The sequence below is a fragment of the Carya illinoinensis genome, chromosome 15 (assembly GCF_018687715.1).
Source record: "Carya illinoinensis cultivar Pawnee chromosome 15, C.illinoinensisPawnee_v1, whole genome shotgun sequence".
NCBI classification, from domain to species: domain Eukaryota; kingdom Viridiplantae; phylum Streptophyta; class Magnoliopsida; order Fagales; family Juglandaceae; genus Carya; species Carya illinoinensis.
Window position 1 is genome coordinate 6,400,434 of NC_056766.1, and position 21,500 is coordinate 6,421,933.

General features: G+C 36.0%; 2 protein-coding genes and 1 pseudogene across 2 annotated transcripts; 2 read left to right on the top strand and 1 right to left on the bottom strand.

Annotated features, from left to right (window-relative positions):
• Positions 1–1,279: 1,279 nt before the first annotated feature.
• Positions 1,280–6,025, bottom strand: LOC122295576 (annotated as a pseudogene).
• Positions 6,026–7,506: 1,481 nt separating this feature from the next.
• LOC122296262 (ATP-dependent zinc metalloprotease FTSH 4, mitochondrial) lies at positions 7,507–15,749 on the top strand. The gene is made up of 7 exons (XM_043105821.1): positions 7,507–7,770; positions 10,103–10,190; positions 10,732–10,995; positions 11,649–11,885; positions 11,972–12,096; positions 12,682–13,158; positions 14,481–15,749. Exons 1-7 carry the CDS (start codon positions 7,744–7,746, stop codon positions 15,411–15,413), a joined length of 2,151 nt encoding a protein of 716 aa, XP_042961755.1. The 5' UTR covers positions 7,507–7,743; the 3' UTR covers positions 15,414–15,749.
• A 545-nt stretch (positions 15,750–16,294) lies between these two features.
• Positions 16,295–21,423, top strand: LOC122297613. The gene is made up of 7 exons (XM_043107723.1): positions 16,295–16,496; positions 17,290–17,408; positions 17,674–17,756; positions 18,486–18,607; positions 19,134–19,298; positions 19,581–19,674; positions 20,568–21,423. The coding sequence occupies exons 1-7, from the start codon at positions 16,445–16,447 to the stop codon at positions 20,815–20,817; spliced, it is 885 nt and encodes a 294-aa protein (XP_042963657.1). The 5' UTR covers positions 16,295–16,444; the 3' UTR covers positions 20,818–21,423.
• Positions 21,424–21,500: the final 77 nt, after the last annotated feature.

Below are 21,500 nucleotides of genomic sequence, written 5' to 3' on the forward strand. Positions count from 1 at the left end.
TTTGTGAAAAAGAGAACGATCCATTGAGAGAAAATGAGAATAAAAGGTTTCAAAGAGATACTTGAGTTGAAGTGAATGAAATTGTTGAAGAAATGTTATATTTTATAGTAAAAGTATATAACCGTTGGAGAATTATAGCCGTTAAAAAATATAACCGTTGATAAAATATAACCGTTAAAAAATATAGCCGTTGGAAAATATAGCCGTTAAAAAAAATAATACATTAATAATATACCCGTTAAAAAATATAGCCGTTGGAAAATATAGCCGTTAAAAAAAATAATACATGAATAATATACCTGTTAAAAAATATAGCCGTTGGAAAAATATAGCCGTTATAAATTTTAATACATCAATTATACAACCATAAACTTTAATATAACAATAATACAACCATATTATATTAATATAACAATAATACAACCATAAATTTTAATACAACAATAATACAATCATAAATTTTAATACAACAATAAACTTTAATACAACCATAATATTTAATATAATCATATTCAAATTACAATTAGAATTAAAATTTAATAAAAAGTTTAAAATCAATATTTTAATAAAATAGCTAAAGATTTGTTGAGTCTATTATTTGGTGTTACAAAAAGTGGCTAGCTAAAATTTGTAAAAGTGAAAACTTTAGCTAAATTTTAGCTAAAGTTTGTTGAGGCCACTACAAATGCTCTAATGCTAGATGGAGTGGTAGAACGTGAAAGTCTTGTATATTCATTTTTTAAAAAGTGAGATTCACTATTAAAAATCATGTTCTTTTTAATATATATATATTCGTAGGAAAAGGCTTTTTTTTTTTTTTTTTTAATAGCCGTCACAGCAGCATACATACGGATTATACTGATAAAAAAACATTGCCAACTCCCTTACAGGACATTGGTATTTTTCTTGTGGATCCATATTCGAGTATCATATAATTCCTCGAAGTTTCAAATTTGAGGGGAACTTCACCATTGGGTTTAGGAGAGGCCGAAGACAAAATTAGAAGCTGAACCGTGTGGGTAGCTTGACAAACAGAAGCAACTGAGAGCCTAAGATATAAGCTAAACCAGACACCAGAAAAAAAAAAAAAAAAACATGGGAGAGGTTGAACAGTTATCATATTCCGGCTCTCAATCTTCAAAACATTTTCTTCTGACGAGTTTATGATTTTTGAATACCATTATGAAGTCCTAGAAATTAGAATCAGATTTCTTGGAGAAAGAAAAATCTATTTTTTTATTCCATAATGCTACCACAACTTCTACCACCACCCATTTACTGCTCAAATGAACTAAAAAATAAATGGGATTTATGGGAGGATTATTGGCTTCATAATATCTAAACCAAATGAGATAAGAAGATAGAAAATAAGGACTGCATAATGGGGTTGTTGGAATTATACCAGCATGGATATAGGATCATATTACTTTCCATTTTTTTCAGATGGGACAATTTGAGCTCTTTTCATGCTCCATGCATTAAGACTTGAAATTCTAACACTCTGAGTTCCATTGTTGAATACATATAGGTGGGCTTCTTTATGAATAGCCAATGTTGGATAAACTCTGGCAGTGATGCAAGCTCTCCCATCAGCGCCAAAGTTTTCAATAACTGAATGGTCTATCTGAAAAAAGATAAAAACCAGACACAAAGTATCAGACAATGAACTTAACCCCCCCAAAACACCCTCCCCAACATGCGCACACAGAAGTCTCGGTTCTGCTTGTCTTCAAAGAAGAAAATTCATATAATATGAAGAGAAAATATAACAATTTATACATATTAACTGCTAAGAAATTCACCATCCCACAGAATTTATACGGTACTCTAGATAAGACTGTCAATAACATAAAATATCCATGCCATCATTCATAGAACTTAGTGCAAGCTTTTCTTGAAAGACAAAATGAAAACAAATCCGGATTATTTTCTTCTTATAGCGTGATATTGAATATGAGCAAGTGAAGAATGAACTGATAATTAACCACATACCAGGCTTCTTAATGATATTTTCCTTTCCCGAGGATCCAAGTTGATAAATACTCCATAGGTGGTTCTATCAGTCCCGTCCCCCAAAGAAGATCTGTTGAAGTTGTTAGTTTCATATCCATGCAGCTAAGAGTTAAAATTTCAAATGAGAGTTAATCAGAAACCCAACCTGCTTTGATCACTACACATGAGCACGAGATATTTGTCCTGCTTTCTAAAGATGCGAAAGAAGACTGCAGTTTGTTCTGTCAAGTCCCTAGAAGCCAAAGCCAACAAACCAAATGGCCCACCTTTGCCTGTAAGAGATGCCCCCTTTGGACAGAGCACTAGAGGATCAACCCAATTTGGGTCTATAAACTCAGTTTCATTCAGATTGGGAAGATCGAAAGAAACTTCCACGTCGGCCTTCCATGGAGAAAAAAAATGGAAGTCTGTTATTTTTTAAGCAAGGAAAATTCCACTCTTCATCCTTGTCATTTGTCATCTTGGTCGCACTATTTGATATGTTGTGTTAAGCGTTTTTGAAGTCAATCACATAGATGCAAATCTCCTTAAAGTACGGCACATCAGCTTGTGCACTAACCGACATCATTAATACAATAAATAATTGGGAAAAATCAGTTACCTGTGAAGCTGTAATCCCTGAAACTTCAAAAACTGAACCACCCTTGAGCTCCATATCATTGAAAGCCACTTTATTAGCTCGTAGTTTCTCTAGTTCTTTGATTGGCCACTGCACTAACTGTTGTCCAGTCCTACTAAGCAAAACGCTTCTAGGAAATGCCTAAAAAACAAGGATTCTTGCAGTCATGTAAATGAACACTTTTGCCTGTCTGGTAGAAAGCTTTATGACAAAGATTGAGTTTGCTAGATTGCAGTAATTTTGATTAATCACTTCTGCTATAAAGTACACCAACCGATCGAAATACTTTTGAACGTTGCCGTCTCATGGCAGGCATGAAGTAATTTTTCATTGCTAGATTAGCTTGACAGTTTGGTAGGCTAGGAGATGGCCTGATCTGCCTAGATGAAAAGACAAACCAACCAATTTCTTTCATTTCCATGAAGTATGTCTATTTAAAGCCACCTAACAATCCAAAGAAAACTTAACCCACTTATGAGCCTTGGATTAGTTAATGGTACAATTGGAAACTTAGAACTTCTATCTCCTAAACAAATCCGGATTGACTCACTACTTCTCTATACTCAATCGGGAGCGCTATATTATAATTCTATCATTTGCTGAGTTGAATTAAAAAAACTCAAACTTAGATTACCTGAATCCCGGCCCATCCTCTCCTAATGGCATTTAATGTGGTATCAGACTCGCTCACCCAGGCCCACAATATCCTCCTTTTCTTGGCACTGTCAAAGAATGTTTTGGAAGCGTAAAATTTCCCATAGTCATATCGGAAATCAAAACCACCATCCAAGAAGTCGGTGTCAACCAGAAAGTTCTGTTTTGGGCGTGTAATTTCCCAAAATGTAGTAGTCATGACCATTGAAACTTGCCTTGAGCACGTGCTTGGTAAATTCATCTCGAACAGAGGTGTCAAGTCCTGTTCTGCTGTTGACATTAACAGGGTAAAAATCAGGACACTCCCACATGCCAGTTTTTGATGATGAGTGGAGCGGACTCTCACTCCTAGTCCAGCTAACAAAGCCTTTGCTTCGATATAGAATTGCCATTCCACTACCATTTATGAATCCCCCAATGATGACCCTCCATAATCCATCTGGGCCTTTCCAAGCAGTTGTTGGGTCTCTGAAATTACCAGGATCAATACCATTAACGGGAGTCATTAGAGGATTATAGGACGATTTCACCCATTCTCTCAGCAGTGGGTCAGAGAGATTCTTGGGGACTGCCAAGTTTTGGACTTGGCGGTTTTCTAGGTTGATCCCAGTGTACAAAATGGCTGGTATTTCTCCAGGAAGGATTGTAATTGAGCCCGACCAGCAGCCATTGCTGTCATAAGGCTCCGAGGGGTTAAGTGCAGGCTCAAGCTGAATCCAATCAACGAGATTATATGATACTGAATGACCCCATGAGATGTAGAACGCCACAGCAGCGTGTGGATTGTATTGATAAAACAGGTGGTAAACTCCCTTATAATACACTGGTCCTATAGTAAGACGATTGATTTTAGTAAGTAAAAGGTTTAATCAAATTAATATTTAATAGTCTTAATACTTTTGAATGGTTGATTCTTTAACAATTAATATCAGAGCAAGGATCACGTCATGAGTTTATGTTACGGAGAGAGCAACTTATACGCTGAATTAAAATGTCCTAGTATTATATATGGACATGGTATTAAGTTATTAAATACTGATATATGAGTGAAGTCACCAAAAGAGAAAGAGTTACCATCGATTCTATATCAATAGAGTGGGCTGATACAAACGTTGGATTCGAAAGTAAGAAAAACTTGAATAAAAATATTATAAAGTTGAAAAATTGTTTGAATATAATTTTTTAATATTATTTTTGTTTTGAAATTTAAAAAAATTGTATTGTGTTTTGTATTTTATTTGAAAGTTTAAAAAAATTGTAATTAGGTAATGATTAAATGATAAAATTAAAGATTTTAAATTGAAAAGTGTTTTATATTTAAAAAATAAATTATGATAAATTTTAAGATAAGTCGATATCATTTTACTTTCCAACTGTAAACTAAATTGTCCAAAATTTTACAACGTGAATTCCATTCCATCAAAATTGATGCATTGTAATCTCGAACTATCAAAAGTTGACACTTTGCACTTTAATTCAGTTATGGTTGTTGAAATGAATTGAAAATAGTTGTCATGGCACCCTTCACAGAACTTGTTTAATCGCTAGTTTTTCTTCAGAGGGTGTGGCTGCAAATAATTGTTTACATCCATGAGGTATTGAACATTAGACCTTAAAGAAGGTGATATCCCAAGACTAAAACTTTTACCACTTGGGCCAATTGCCTGAGGTTAAAAACAATGGCTATATCTTTTTTATTTAAAATTGAATTTATTGTAAAAAAATATATAGCAGGTCAATTGGGTTACAGACTCGTATGACCCATGACTTGAATAACCTAAAATGACCCGAGTAGCTGTTTTATTTTTCTATAATCGGGTATTAATCGAGACAATTTCAGGTCACCTTGAACCTTATTATGCCCGATCATTTCCTTATTTTGAAGCATTGAATTCATAGATCGTGTTAGAAATTGACATATCTAGTTAGTTTTATGAGGTTGAGATTAGTTGTATCGGTTGATTTGTTTGAGATTTGCTTCACACAGCTTAGATCTAAATGATTTCTCCAAGTTTCTAGCCCAATAGCCAAACGATTGCCTTGGCAACCAACCCACATTAAGTACGGGTAGGCAATAGGAGAGGGTGGGAACGAAGCCAGGCAGGCAAGTAGCCACCTTGCCCAAACAGAAATGAGGGCTACAGTGGGTGGCTGAAAATTCCTTAAAAGGAGTCGTTTGTCTTTTTTTTTTAACAAGAAAGTTCATGAATATCTTAAACATGAATCTAGCTTGAGGAACCGAGGAATTAGAAATGGAAAGGGATAATAAATGCATCGTAACAAAAGGAAAATTGGGAAACATACCATTAGGATCTGTGTTCCAACCGCAGCCATTTACCAAGAACAAGTCAAGTTACAGGAACAAAGAACCATGTCAACAACAAAAACAATACAATAGAAAGAAGAATAAAATGCATATAGGATCAACAAAGAGATGAAGATAGAAACAAAAGAGAAGGTTTTGCAGACAAACCATTCATCCAGTTTTCAAGAGGCTGGAAGTGGTAGGCCGTCCTGTAAGGCTGCTCTTGATCTGTTGGAAGTGATTGAAGTTTCCTATAAGGGTGATGATGAGAAGCTTTCACTTCAACTCCATAGCCAACCAGCAAAATGCATAAACCAACACCCCAAAGAACTCCTTTATCCATGATCAGGTCCAGAGCAGTAGAGCTTGATGATGATGGCTGTATCTTCCTGTCATGGAAAATTAGTCCCAAGTCTTTTAATAGTTATCAGAATAGGACAGAAGAAAAATCAATGTGTCATAACTTGAACATTGGGCTAAAGACTGAACCGTAGGAAAGTCAGAAAATTGACAACAACCGTAGGCTTATGTTGCAATAAATGAGTCATGGGCTAAAGACTATTCAATGAGCAAAAAAGAAAAAAAAAACTTGGTCCTATGTGAAAATGGAGGCTTTTAGTTTTCACATCAAGTATGCAAAAAAGTAATTGGTATTTTGATTTTTTTTTTAAAGTTACAATCGGTATCAAAACTCTAAAAATGTGTTAATACACTGATTTATGTGTAGCAAAATTCTAAAAATAATCAGACTACTTTCAACTCGAGCATCATTATCATCATCATCATCATCCCATCATGCATAATGCGTTGATGTGGAGAGCCATTTCTTGATCGAATCGAGAGTTCTAATAAAAATGAAAGCAACATTTGAAAGCTTGATCGTATGAGAGAAACCTGTGACATAAATGATTCAATGTTTTGAACAAACGATTTTATGACATCCTCTCATTCTAATCCTATTTTATGACATTTTGGATGCAGCAAAGAAAGGGGTGCAGATAGTATAGGGACGTGTATAGCTGCAAGTTTGGGCTGCTGCATGTTGCATGCAACAAAATAATACAATTTTCATCGAATTTTGTTACGTACAGTTATTTTTATGTATTTATTACGTATTTCACAGATATAATTGGTCAAAATAATTATTTTATATTAAAAAAATATACAGCTAATCGCATTAATAGAGTGTGTAAGAGAGTACATAAAAGTGACTGCACATAAAATTTTTATTTTTCATAAAAAAATAAAGACAAAGTTACAGTAAAAGAATAAAGATGGTCTAATTTAGGAAACAGATTTTTTTAATTGTTTAATCAAATTAAATGGTTTAGTCTTAAATAGAATAAATCTATATAGAAAAGTGATAACTCTTCGAATAAATATTATAAAAGTAAGTTTATAAATTAATGTGATAGACATTAAATTTATTTTACAGCAAAATAAGTTCTAGAATCTGACGTAACACATTAAGTTATACCAGTTTATAATATTAATTTTGTAAATTTTTTTATAGACCAAACATTTTTCATCTGTATGTGCCAATTATATCTTGATGTGTAAATCTGTTATATCAATTTACATAAAAAAGAATATTGTGATTTTAATAATTTGAAATAATATAATGGATTTGTGATAATTTTCTTAACATAAAAATATAGAAAAATTTAATTACAAACATAACTGTATATTAATATGTGTATCAATTTAATGTGATTTGTTAAAAATTAAATTTTATTAAAAATAATATTAATTTAAATTTTGATTATAAAAAAATAAATATTAATATATAAATTAGTACGCGACTTTGTTTATACGTAGTAAAATTTCATAAATATACGGAAGTGGGTCAAAATATCCTTTAATAAAGGGTCAATATTGACATTTCGCCAAATCCTCCAAACTTTTCACCTGGATTAGTGATGGTGGAGAGAGAGAGAGCTCAGCATTACACGGCCTATCTACATCGTTCGATTATTCCTCCGTCTCCAACGTACGCGCTCTCTCTGTCTTTCATTTTCTCCTCGTTTTCTTCCTAGCCGAAGCACATAGTTATACCACGCATAAAAGCTTTAGAGGGGGAGAGAGATAGAGAGAGACAAAGAGGAGTTTCGCGGGAGGGAAAAGGTAGGACTTGTTGGTCTCTGAAGAAGAGATGGCATGGAGGCGCCTCATCACTCAGGTTTCTTGAATCCTTGCGCGGCTCGTAAATTTTAATTTTTAATTTTTTTTGTTTTCCGTATAGTTCCGAAACTATTCGTTTGAATGGATTATCCATAATAAAACCTCTTTTGGAGGATTTGTAAAACCCTAATTTCGATATAGTTTTTCAGCTTGTTAAAACGAGTCTTCTAATTAATATTTATTGTTTTAGATGGCTTTTTATGATTGCACCATCTGAACATGATATCTGTTGCAGTATGTGGGTCTTTTTTAAATTGAGTCCTGGTGTGTTTTTTTGACTAGGAATCTAATCGAGTCCTTGTGTATTTGATTCGGGAGCTCTATGTTCTCGTTAAGTGCTCGGAATGCTTAGAAAATTGAAATATTCATTTTCTAAATCCCTATTTTTAAAAAGTTTTGATGGATTTCATGGGAACTGAACAGTGGGTTAGCTGAAATATCTGGCTGCTTGAATGCGAAGATGAGTCTTTTTTTTTTTGGGGGGGGGGGGGGGGGGGGGGGGGGGGTGTGAGGGAGGGTGGAAGCTGGCATCTTTCAGTTAAATTGGAATTTTTTTAATTACTAATCGTATTCAGTATATGATTTACTTGGCTTTACAGCTGAAGGTTCGTTACACATACGAAAATTTTAGCTTTTTGCAGCAGTCTTATAAGCCTTTTAGTTACATTGCGAGTTTTTTGCTTCTTGTCATTGAATATCTCAGTTCTCTTGTAGTATTACCTTTTTTTATTTTTTTTTATTTTTTATTTTTTATAAGTAAACGATTGTATTAATAGAATAGGCATAGCCCAAGTACATAAGATGGTATACAAGAGGAAATACATATTGTAACGCTCCAATGGAAGGCCCAAACCACATGGACTATACTCCAAAATGACTAGTCAATGATACAATTGGAGCTCCATTGAAACTTTATAAAGAGCAAGAACTTCTCATTCCCAAGTAATGTGGGATCCCATACACCAACTACCATTATCCTTATTATATGGGGTATTACACCTATCTAGGATGGAGAAAAGGAAACAAGAAAATCGTGAAGGTCTAAACTATCAAAATCTGTAGTTATGGCCCATAGGAATAACGTTCCAACAAAAAAGAGTTCTAAGATCCTTAAATGATCACACCTTGTCTTCGAACGTCCTGTTATTTCGCTCATGCCATAAGCACCATAGAATACAATAGGAACCATCTTCTACATGGCTTTGATTTGTGGAATACCTCCTAGATTTGTCCAACAATCCAAGAGCGCCTCCACTGTGGCGGGCATAACCTACGCTAACTCTAATCTGCTGAACACCTCAACCCATAACGCTCTAGCAACATCAAAATGCAGTAGAAGATGATCCACAGTTTCACCGCTCTTCTTGCACATGTAGCACCAGTCTATTATGATCACCCCCACATCTTCGCAAATTCTCCATTGTCAAGGTCTTTCCCAGTGAAGCTGTCCATGCAAAGAAGGGTTGGCCCAGGGCAGCGGGCTTGGGTTGAGCTGCAGACATCCTGGATTTGATTCTTCACTAACAGTTGGCCTAGATTATATGACCTTTCAAAAAAAAAAAAAGAGTTGGCCTAGACTATATTACCTTTCAAAAAAAGGAGGGCCTAGATTATATATAAGACATTTATAGCTGGTTGTGTATCCGGGGCTTATTCGATGGGGGTGGGTCCTAAATGCCCTACCTTTGGTCAGATCCCAGGTCCTAAAAAGAAGTGTTACCAGATATTTTATTTTATTTTACTTTTATTATTATTATTTTTTACCTCATTAATGGTGAAAAGACCTGCTATAGTGTTAAAGTAGAATCCCAATTCCCAGGAGAAAATTTTTCATCTCCCCCCCCCCCCCCCCCCCCCCCCCCGCCCCCCCGGCACTTGTATTGCTATTGGTTGCTGGAGTTGAGATTAGTTTGCTCGTGTATTAGCAGATTTTCTTTGTCAGGCTGTTTCTATTAGCTAGATGCTCTCACAATTTTATATCCTGTCTATCTCTCCGTTGTTTAATGACATGGACATGGGTTTTCTAGATGTCAGTTCCAGAATCTAAACACTAGGGCACAGATATATAGTGTCTCCTTGTTAACGAATACCAACATATAGTTTCATACATCTATTCATGTACCTGTGTACTTGGGCTATGTCTTTTATTCTTTCCAATAAAATTATCGATTGCTTATCAAAGCATAATATAATTCTGCACTATTTGCTGAATTCTAGTGAATTCTTTCTATATAATTCTGCACTATTTGCTGAATTCTAGTGAATTCTTTCTGTTGGTTTAATGTGAACTGTCGAAATCTATTAAACTTGATATTCTTTGTTTGAAACAGGTTTCAAGGCACCAATCTGAGTTGGGACAAGTTAAGAATTTGTTTGTGAGGACTTATTTCCCTGTCAATAAGTTTGGACGTGGTGGAGGTTTGTGCACTTTTTAAATCGTAATTTTTTTTTTAATTATTTCCAAATATACATGCAAGTACGAGCTTGCGTGTTTTAAGAAATTCTGTCATTGATTGCAAAGTAGCTTTGCTGTAGTTAATATGTCTTTTTGAGGTTTCAACGAGAAGAATACATAAAGGTTTTAACCTAACATAAGACCCTTCTGTTCCATATCATTGGCCTTGTTAATATAAATTCAACTTCTTAAGATGGTGCCATTTGAAAGGAAAAGTTGCCAATTTCCACAATAACCGTTATTAAATTAAACTCAAGAACACAAGTAGAAAGGGGATTTTACTTTTCAAAAAAAGTAAGGGTTACTTGGGTCCATTGATTTTGCAAAAAGGATAATATTTTTGGCATCTTAAAACGGAATAGAATACCCAAAATATTGGAACAAGTATTTCATCTATTGCCAAGAAAAAAAGGGAGCATTTTTCTTCAAAGGAGTCAAGCCTATTTTCTACAGTTAGGTTTTTAGTAGTTGATGAAATTTTCTGATCCTTTCTTTTATGTGCAGGGAATAGGTTTTTAAGTGCTCAAGAGAGGTATCAGTCTAGCTATGTTGGTAGTCTGGCTCGCAGGGTACGCGATGTAGATGAAGCTAGCGAGGTTGCACATCTTAAAGAACTTTACCATAGAAATGATCCTGAAGCAGTAATAAGACTATTTGAAAGTCAACCATCTTTACATTCTAACCCTTCAGCACTTTCCGAATATGTTAAAGCATTGGTCAAGGTTGATCGGTTGAACGAAAGTGAGTTACTCAAGACATTGCAGAGAGGTAGGTATAGGAATAGAGTTGCTCCTTTCATTGTAATGACTTCTGCCCTTCTTTTTCTGTGCTGTATTTCCTTTTAATGTTGTTTTGTTAACTTGATGGCCTTATTTATCCAGATGGTAAATTTAAATATCACTTTGTATGGCTGCCTGTCCTTTCTACTGTAGAAAACATATTCATTCATGATTTGTGGAGATTCTGAGTTATGTTAGTTTTAGGAAAATAAGGATGCTGTTGTCATGATTTACTTTTGTCTTGTAGATAAACGAATATAAGATCAAAATTATGTATGGTTTATTCTTCCCCCATTTCTGCAGTGGCAGAAATGAAGATATCTTCTTAGAAGCTCATGTTTCTTCTTGAAAGCCCATTGGGTTCATGGTACTCCTTGGGCCTATGCATGCGTTGCTTGAACATGAGTGGTTCTCTAATCTAAAACTCAGTTTTGGACTCCTTATCCTTCTATATCTCAACAGATTCTAAAGAGTTCTCATAGGTTACCATTCCTTAGATTAGGTGTTCTTTGTATATCCCTAGTGTACTTGGGTTGTGCCGCTAGCACTTTTTCAGTAATATGTAGCGCTCACCATTTTCACCCTTGTTTGTCTTTCTTGTGCTTTTGAACTGATGAGCAAAACGCATCTTTAAATTTGCAGGCATTGCAAACAAAGGTAAGGAGGAAGAAAGTATTGGTGGTCTTTCCGCTCTTAGGAATGTGGGAAAAGCTACAAAAGATGGTATTCTTGGAACTGCAAGTGCTCCTATTCATATGGTAGCTACTGAAGGAGGGCAATTCAAAGAGCAGTTGTGGCGTACAATTCGCACTATTGCACTTGCCTTTCTCTTGATATCTGGTGCAGGAGCACTCATTGAGGACAGGGGAATCAGTAAAGGTATTACTATGTTTTGATACTACAGGTGCTTCTTCATGTTAAAAATTTGGTGAAAAGATTTTTTTTTTCTTGTTTCCACTTTTCAGGGCTTGGCCTACATGAAGAAGTGCAACCTAGCTTGGAATCTAACACAAAATTCAACGATGTAAAAGGGGTTGATGAGGCAAAGGCAGAGCTTGAAGAAATTGTTCACTATCTCCGAGACCCCAAGGTTAAATGCATTCTTTTAACATTTGTATTAATTGCCTCTCTTTTCTCTTTATATCTGCATTGGTTGTGTTAATTCAGTACATGTGCGCATTTGTGTTGGAGATGAACTTCATGCTAGGATGGTATGAAATACATGTTGGGCATGCAAGTTGTTCACCATATGCCCATTTTTCCAATTTAATCGCTTACCAAAAAATGATTTTTTTTTTTTTTTCATTTTATCGTGTACCTGGATTGCACCAACGCTAGTTGATTAATAAAGTTTTTTGCTCCTTAAAAAGTGTCAGTAACTGAGTCCATGCTATATAAATCTCATTACATTGCACTCATAGTCAAGTATTTGTTAGGATGCCAACAGTAGTCCCTTCTTCCTATGCTTTTATGATTCAGGAAGTGTGATTCTGTTGCTTATTCAGTATCACATGTCTAAATTACGTTTGGAACCTAATATTTTCTAGCCTAATTTTGCTGTTCTTATTTCATAATGACTACCGTTTTACATTTTCTTCAACTTGGGTATCTTGTGGCCCTTGTTTATATCTGCATTGTATTTTTTTGTATTTTAAATTATTTTTTCTTGTGCCAGCGCTTTACTCGTTTAGGTGGCAAGCTCCCAAAAGGTGTTTTGCTTGTTGGCCCACCTGGCACTGGCAAAACAATGTTAGCTAGAGCTATAGCTGGAGAAGCTGGGGTACCTTTCTTCTCTTGTAGTGGCAGTGAGTTTGAAGAGATGTTTGTTGGTGTTGGAGCTCGAAGAGTAAGGGATCTTTTTTCTGCTGCAAAGAAGCGGTCACCTTGCATAGTATTCATCGATGAGATAGATGCCATAGGAGGAAGTCGTAACCCGAAGGACCAGCAGTACATGAAAATGACCTTGAATCAGTTACTTGTTGAACTGGATGGCTTCAAACAAAATGAGGGAATTATAGTGATTGCTGCCACTAATTTCCCAGAGTCATTAGATAAGGCCTTGGTGAGACCTGGGCGTTTTGATCGTCATATTGTTGTTCCTAATCCAGATGTTGAAGGACGAAGGCAGATTATGGAATCCCACATGTCAAAGGTATACTTTTTTCACACTTGGAAGGAATTTAAGATATGTATTCTTGAAGACTAAGCTTGGTTGGCATTGATAAGCAGTCCTGTTTTGTCGTTGTCTTTTGTCGTCACCATGTCCATGCAAACCCAAATCAACTTCCTCTATTAGTGGAAGGAGTTGGGTGGGAGGTGAAAGAAATGAGGAACAACAGCTTTATCCCTCCAGTTCTCGTATTGGTAGATCGGGAGGGTGAGGAGACATATTTGGTCAATATTTTTACCCATCAACTGGTCGAATAAAACAATCAAGCATAAGTGGTTATATGGCTATGAAGCAGGAGGGGTGGGAAATTCAGTATCTGTCCCATTTTTCTTATTCCCTTTAAGAGCAATCTTATCTTTCTCTGTTCTGTTGCAGACTTTTGAACATGGTTTAATTCTTTTTAGTCCCCTTAGAACTTTGGGCTGGACATGAAATTGATAAGCACACGCCCACATGAAATTGTATTCTGTTACATTTACATGCTTGACTTTTGAACATGGTTTAATTCTTTTTAGTCCTCTTAGAACTTTGGGCTGGACATGAAATTGATAAGCACACGCCCACATGAAATTTATTCTGTTACATTTACATGCTTGGGACAACCATATAATATTTGGTGTCATGGTAAGTTTTTTAGCCTCTATTATACTGAAAAAAGAACTTTTTTTGACCCTATGATATCCTAATCTTTGTGATGAGACCTCTGGATTGGGTTTTGATGGCACTCAAAAATGTTTTTTTCGAGTACTAAATTTCAATAAAAAGTGCGAAAGGCGCAATCCAGGTATACAAGATGCATACAAGAATATGCCACACAAAATGTAATGGGAAGCTGTTTCCCTCGTGCAACTTGCCAACTAGTCATACTGTTTTGTCTTGTTTTATTAAAACTTCATTGGTTCAAAGGTTTTTGCTGCACCACAAGAATTACGTGTGTAGTGTTTGAGAATGCCTATCAAGCCAGTGGCACTCACATTGGCATGTCTAACCCACTTGTATCATTATGTTACCTAGGCAAAAATGAAGTGGCAGTCGACAGGTAAAGGCTTTCCAGCAAGTTAATCTTATGATTTATTCACCACAACAAGAGGGTAGATTTATGAATCTCTACAGAGGAGCCCCCCTTCAATACTTTTGATAGTAGCATTATTTATATTCTCAGGAGTCAGATATATGATATAAAATGGCATCCTCAATTTTTGTTGGATGCCAATACAGAGGCATCTGGTTCTTCTTTATGACAAATATTACAAACTAGTAGTAATTCAAATTCATAATAAGTTTTCAATTTGCTTCTTTTGCAGGTTCTTAAGGCAGACGATGTTGATTTGATGATTATTGCTAGGGGAACTCCCGGGTTCTCAGGTGCTGATCTGGCAAACTTGGTCAACATTGCTGCTCTAAAGGCTGCTATGGATGGTGCTAAAGCAGTGAGCATGGCTGATCTAGAGTATGCAAAGGACAAGATTATGATGGGAAGTGAACGCAAGTCTGCTGTGATATCTGATGAATCACGAAGGCTGACAGCTTTCCATGAGGGAGGCCATGCCCTCGTAGCTATCCATACCGATGGGGCTCTTCCGGTTCACAAGGCAACAATAGTTCCCCGTGGGATGTCGCTTGGCATGGTTGCCCAATTGCCCGACAAGGATGAGACAAGTATCTCTCTCAAGCAGATGCTTGCCCGCCTTGATGTATGCATGGGAGGACGGGTTGCAGAAGAGCTCATATTTGGAGAAAGTGAAGTTACTTCTGGTGCATCTTCGGACCTTCGGCAAGCAACTTCACTCGCAAGAGCAATGGTTACAAAGTATGGTATGAGCAAAGAAGTTGGGCTTGTTTCTCACAACTATGATGACAATGGCAAGAGCATGAGCACGGAGACTAGGCTCCTTATCGAGAAAGAAGTGAAGAACTTTTTGGAAAGGGCTTACAACAATGCGAAAGCCATTCTTACCACCCATAGCAAGGAGCTTCATGCACTTGCTAATGCCTTGCTTGAGCATGAGACACTTTCGGGAAGTCAGATCAAGGATTTGCTGGCCCAAGTCAACTCTCAGCTGCAACAGCAGCAGCAGCAACAAATGGTTACAACACAGAGTAGTACCTCACAGTCCAACCCGGTGCCACCCTCACCACCCAATCCAGCTGCATCTGCTGCTGCAGCAGCAGCTGCAGCCGCTGCTGCCGCAACTGCCGCAGCCAAGTCTAAGGGCATTGCTCCCGTGGGATCATAGCATGACGGAAATAGAGTCTGATCCTTTGCCAAGTGCCTAATTGTCAGATTCAATGTGCATATATTAATCAACTTACCAGCCTTCCGTGGAGTACTGTAGTCTGTTTGGTGCACCGTGAGGTTTTATTGTTATATCACTGTGACTCAAATTGACTGAATACTATTGAAGGAATCAATTGGCAAGTGAGTCTAGAAGTTATGAGTAAGAAGACGACTAGAAGTAGATCTGCCGTTTTTGTTTTTCCAAAATAATATTTTTCTTGTTTTAATTCTTTTTTCTTTTGCTCTCATTGCATATTATACAATTAATAATGACAATCGCTTTTCTTGGGACTGATATTAGAGCTCTTTCTGTTTTTCTCCCCAAATCATGTCATTTTTTGCTTCTAACTTTCGCTACATGAATACAAGTTCGAAGAGGTTATGGTCAATATACGAATTTTTATTTTTATTTTTTATGATGAGAAATTTCAAAAATACTAATTAATTTTTATTTTATTCTCAAATTATCGTGTAGAATATATTATTACATCATTTAAATAGAAAATTTTAATTTATAAAATTTTAATTTTAAAATTTATCTTTAATAGCAATCTTTTCTTCTAATTTTAACCCAATTCATCTAGGGTTAGTTTTGAGATGAGATGATTTTAGATTAAAGATAAAAATTAAAGAAAATATTATTTTTTAATATTATTATTATTTTAAGATTTAAAAAAGTTGAATTAAAATTTAAAAAAATTAAATTATTTATTATATTTTATGTAAAAATTTTAAAAAATTATAATAATTAGATAAAATAAATAAAATAAAATAATTTTCAAATTCAAACGGGGCATTAATTAAATAAAATAAAGAAGTCGCCCTCTGATTCGTGGGCTAAAATGCGCGCAAAGGGGACCTCTTCAGTTAACGCAGTGCAATATTTAGGCAGTATCGAAACTGAGAAGCAAATCAGCCACCGCGTTTCTCCGTAACCCGGTCGCATTCGTCCTCCCTCCGTCTCGCCATTAACAGGCCCAAGGCGAACCCATGTCGATAACTCAGCCGAGTCCGACTCAAGAAGAACGAGCCCAACACTTTGGTGAGCCATATTCTCTTCTTCTCACAACCCGAAATTCTTTTAGCTATCATCTGGTATACAAGATTGATTGAAATTTGCCAAGAGTTATACCCATTAGACGGAATATCCCAAATTCACGGTCTTTTTAGGTGATCGAAGGACTCCTTATGAGTTTTGTGATATGCATGAATCAGCAGCATGATGGATATGGATTTTTATCGGAGGGTTTCTATGGTTAGTTACCCAAGTCAAAGAATTTTAGCGGTGGATATACTCCATTTTTTTCGTTGGGCACTGGTTGTCCGGAACAAAGTCATTTTTTAATCTCGGGATGCACAGCCCCTCGGAAACGGCAATAAGTTTCCACAAGTACATCTCGAATAATATAAGAGGAAATTCTCCAGTTGGATGGCCCATAGAAATTGTTGAATTTACTCATTATCAGTTGCTCGCATGAAAATTAGTGTTTAGAACTAGCTCAACGTTGTTTGTGTTCCTGGATCATTGATTATGCGGCTAATAGCTCTACCTTTTAAGTTTAGTCAGTCCATTTGGAGTAAAGAAGCTTAAGAATTTGCTTATGTATCCATGCTTTTACCCCTGTAAATAACTTATCAAGGAAACAGAGGTATCTGGTCGATGGGTTTGCTGCTTTGGCGTAATTAATTCATGCACGTTAAAGCATTTTCGTTACCGGAACAACAAAGCATATGTTTTACCAATAGTCTTTTTCTCCCTGTTTTTAGTCTTTGCATATTATTCTAATAATTCAATTTGAATTACACCCTCGTCTTGTTTTGTAATATCTTTACAGAGACCCATCAGCGGAGAATTATAATAAAAAACCAGCATGGAGAGAAGCTTGTGGGAATATTACATGACACAGATCAAAAGGAGCTGGTTATATTGTGCCATGGGTTTCAATCCTTGAAGGTTGTTACACTTAAAAGAATATAATTTGTGATGTTCTAATTTATGAGTGTCTTCGGGAAAATAAGTTTTCCATTGTGGGATTGAACTCTGTTTCGCGTTTAAGATTTTATGGTTATTTGTAGAAATCGTACATCTTTAGAACTATGGTGTTAGACCTCTTTTTTTTTTTTCACTTTTTTTTCCTTTTTTCCCGTGGAAGTGTACGATTTCCTTGTCAATACGTGGGTGGGTTTATCTGATAGATTAGTTGTTTGTTGATCTCTAGGAACGCATTCCCATGGTGAACCTTGCTGCTGCTCTAGAAAATGAAGGAACCAGTGCCTTCCGTTTTGACTTTGCTGGCAATGGGTAAGCTGTTTACTTAATATTTGCATTTACTTAATTATGTAAATTTGTTAGTTAAAAAATTACATAAAATTTGTGTAATTACGAATTTTGTAATGTCTCTTTTCTTCAAGCTTGAATTTACTCTTTTTGGTTCTTGTGTATGTCCCAAGTACCTGTGAGGTCAATTAATGGATATGCTTTCTATGACAAGTCATATATATACTTGTGATACCCCTATATGATAAAATTAAGGATATGTGGTGTATGGGATCCCACATTGCTTGGGAATGAGGAGTTCTTGCTCTTTATAAGGTTCCAATGGGGCTCCAATTGTGTCATTGACTAGTCCTTTTAGAGTATAGGCCATATAGTTTGGGCCTTCCATTGAGGCGTTACAAATGGTATCAGAATCTATCCCAACCAAAAATGTGGGACTTGAGCCGTGCCACCTATAACAGACCCGACGAGGACGTCGGAAATTTAGGGGGGTAGATTGTGATACCCCTATATGATAAGATTTAGGGTAGGTGGTTTATGAGATCTCACATTGCTTAGGAATGAGGAGTTCTTGCTCTTTATAAGGTTCCAATGGGGATCCAATTATGTCATTGACTAGTCCTTTTGGAGTATAGGCCATGTGGTTTGGGCCTTCCATTGGGGCATTACAATACTTCTTTTCAAATTATAAATGTGGAATTTTGGAAAGAAATTTAAAAACCAATTCTGATTAAATGATGCTGCCTGTCCCAGGGAAAGCGAAGGTTCCTTCCAGTATGGTAACTACCGTAGAGAAGCTGATGATTTACGAGCAGTAATCCAACACTTCCATAGGAAGAAATATGTAATAACTGCAATTGTTGGGCACAGTAAAGGTCTGTTAGTAATACATATGAAATCTATAGAATCAATCTAATAACTGCTGTATAAAGAGTGAATCCTAATAAACCATATCTGAAGATGGGGGAATTTCTTAACACTCACTCCGATCCGATCTTATTGCTTGTTCAGGTGGTACCAAGATGCTTATTTCTTTTTTGCCCTGGTGAAACGGTTATCATCTCGTCATTGCTAATGGTTTTTTTGTTTCTTTTGCTTGTCTATAATTTTCCTTTAGTTTTAGGGCTGCAAGGCATATATTACTACTGATAACTTCAATTTATGCTCTGATTTTTTCTTGTGCAATGACAAACCTAGTCGAAGGAATTCACTTCACATTCCCTAGGCAATGCATTTGAAAGGGTTTGCCTAGAGAACATTTGTTGATTAGCAAACAAAAATATAATAACTGTCATTGCTTCTCTGTGGTGCCTCATTGGTTTTTGCTATAATAGAGTCTGTTTTAATGATCAATTTTTGAATTTGTTTATGAAGTCCTTTATGCTTCAAATGTTCTGGCAGGGGGCAATGTGGTGCTCTTGTATGCTTCAATGTTTAATGATGTTTCGATAATTGTCAATATTTCTGGCCGTTTTAATCTGGAGAGAGGCATTGAAGGCCGCTTGGGTAAAGACTATTTACAAAGAATCAAGCAAAATGGATTTATTGATGTTAGGAATAAAAGAGGTAAGCAATCAAATGTGATTAATCTAATGGTTTTGTCATAGACATCATTATATTTGTCCATCATTTAGTGATGTCCAGTTTTATTTTATCTTCCTTGTTCTACATTGCTTGGAATTTTGTTATTACCTTGGATTTCAAAATTGAGTGTTGATCTAAAACTTACAAGCATGCCTTCTTCATAACTACAATAACTAATTTTTCAGAAGTTATGAATTTAGAGGTACCTAGGTTTTATTGATTTAGATTATTGCAGCTTCTTGGTTGACATTTTCCTATTCCCAGGGATTTTTGAGTATCGTGTGACTGAAGAAAGTTTGATGGACCGTCTGAGTACAGATACTCATGCAGCCTGCCTTATGATTCAGCAAAACTGCAGGTCAGTGAATACAATTTGCTTCAATGGATCATATCTGCAATGTTTGTGATGTTGCATAATCATTTCCATCAAGTTTGAAAAATAAATGTCGGGCACAGTGCTCTTGATATTGTATCTATAATGTGCCTAGTTTATTTCAATTTATATCAGTCTGTTTATGGGGAAAACAACCAACTTTTGCTTGAGCTGCCAGCATACACCAACTGGAAATGTAGGATGTTTTTTTGAGATGGGTCAGGCATGTCAGTCCTTGACTCATGAGCGTGGGTTTACTTATGCTCTTTCTTCTAACATATGTTACGTGGGGGTGTTTCTGTGTGCGTGTTTTATTCTTTTATATTCTTCAATTAGTTACCAGATTCTTGTTGAACGTAGAAAAGCTTCTAAGGATGGAATCAATGATTTAATCACTCTGATCTTTTTTTATAAGTAGAATTAATTACTCTGATGTTCTAATGGAGTAAACTTTCAATATTTGAGTGCAAAACCCAGTTAGAGATTTTCGTCCTCGACTTTTTAGTGGAATATGGTACTTTCATATCTCTACAAAGCCTCTTTTACCCCCCTAACGTGGCTGTTCATAAGCCATGTACTTTTATTACTTGCAGCGTGCACATGCAAGACTCACCCACCCATGTGGTGGATGAAGCACACTGGAGGTAGTAACATTAATGGATACATGGTAGACCATGTGTCCCTCCCTGTTATGGGGTAGAATACTGTAGAAAATTATGCATGTGAAGGTAATGCAGCATATAGAATTTTCTTTGCCATCTTGTTGGGGTATGTAAAATATCATCCCGATGGACTTAAACTTGATTAAAAATATGCTTCTACACGAATGTTACATTCTCACCAACATCTAGAACAGTTACTGATGGTGTCTATTTCAGGGTATTGACAATCCATGGATCCAAGGATAAAATTGTACCGGTTGAGGATGCCCTAGAGTTTGCCAAGTTCATACCTAATCATAAACTACACATTATACAAGGAGCCGATCATGAATACACTTCACACCAAGATGAGTTGGCTGCAGTTGTGCTTGATTTTATCAGAGAACAGTTTCATCAGGACAGGGATGCATCCACGCGATCACTGCCACCCACAAAACTTGACAGATCAGTAAATTCTCGATTGTGACACATTTTCATTAATATAATGAAAATACAGAACTGCAGGACAATACGAGGGATTGGTGGTTGAAATACATTGGGAGAATGCCTCTATGTGAATAAGTGAGGATTACCCTACGTTGTATTGACCTCAACTACAGGTTGAACCAGCAGGGTTTCTTGCTTGGCCACTCATCTGGAATCGGAAGTTGTTGTCGGTCGTAAAATCGTGTTATAAGTATGATTCATTAAAACAATATGAAAGCTCAGAAAAAAGAAAACATAATCCCAAAGTCTAGTAAATGAATGATATGATCATAAAAATCATAAAAATAAGAATGATATGATCATAAAAATAATCACTAAAAACTCCAGCTCTCAATCATCCAACCACAATTTCATTGGACTGCTGTCAAGTAGCCATGAAGAAGCTGGAAGAGATGAAAAGGGGTTACAGTTTTGTTAGTTGCGTTGTAACTGTCGTCGTTTACTTTGGTGGAAAAGCTGTAAGTCGTGTTATGTGAAAGTAGTAATTGTTGTGATAGAACGGTGTCCTTTGCATTAGTAGAACGGTGTTCGTTTAACTTTGAATAATTGTGAAGGATCATACGATGAAGATTGATATTCATCATCAGTTTTCTCTCTCCTTTTTCTCTCTCTCTCTCTCTTCTTCTTGGAGATTGTCGTATTACTCACTGAAGCCTGAAGGTC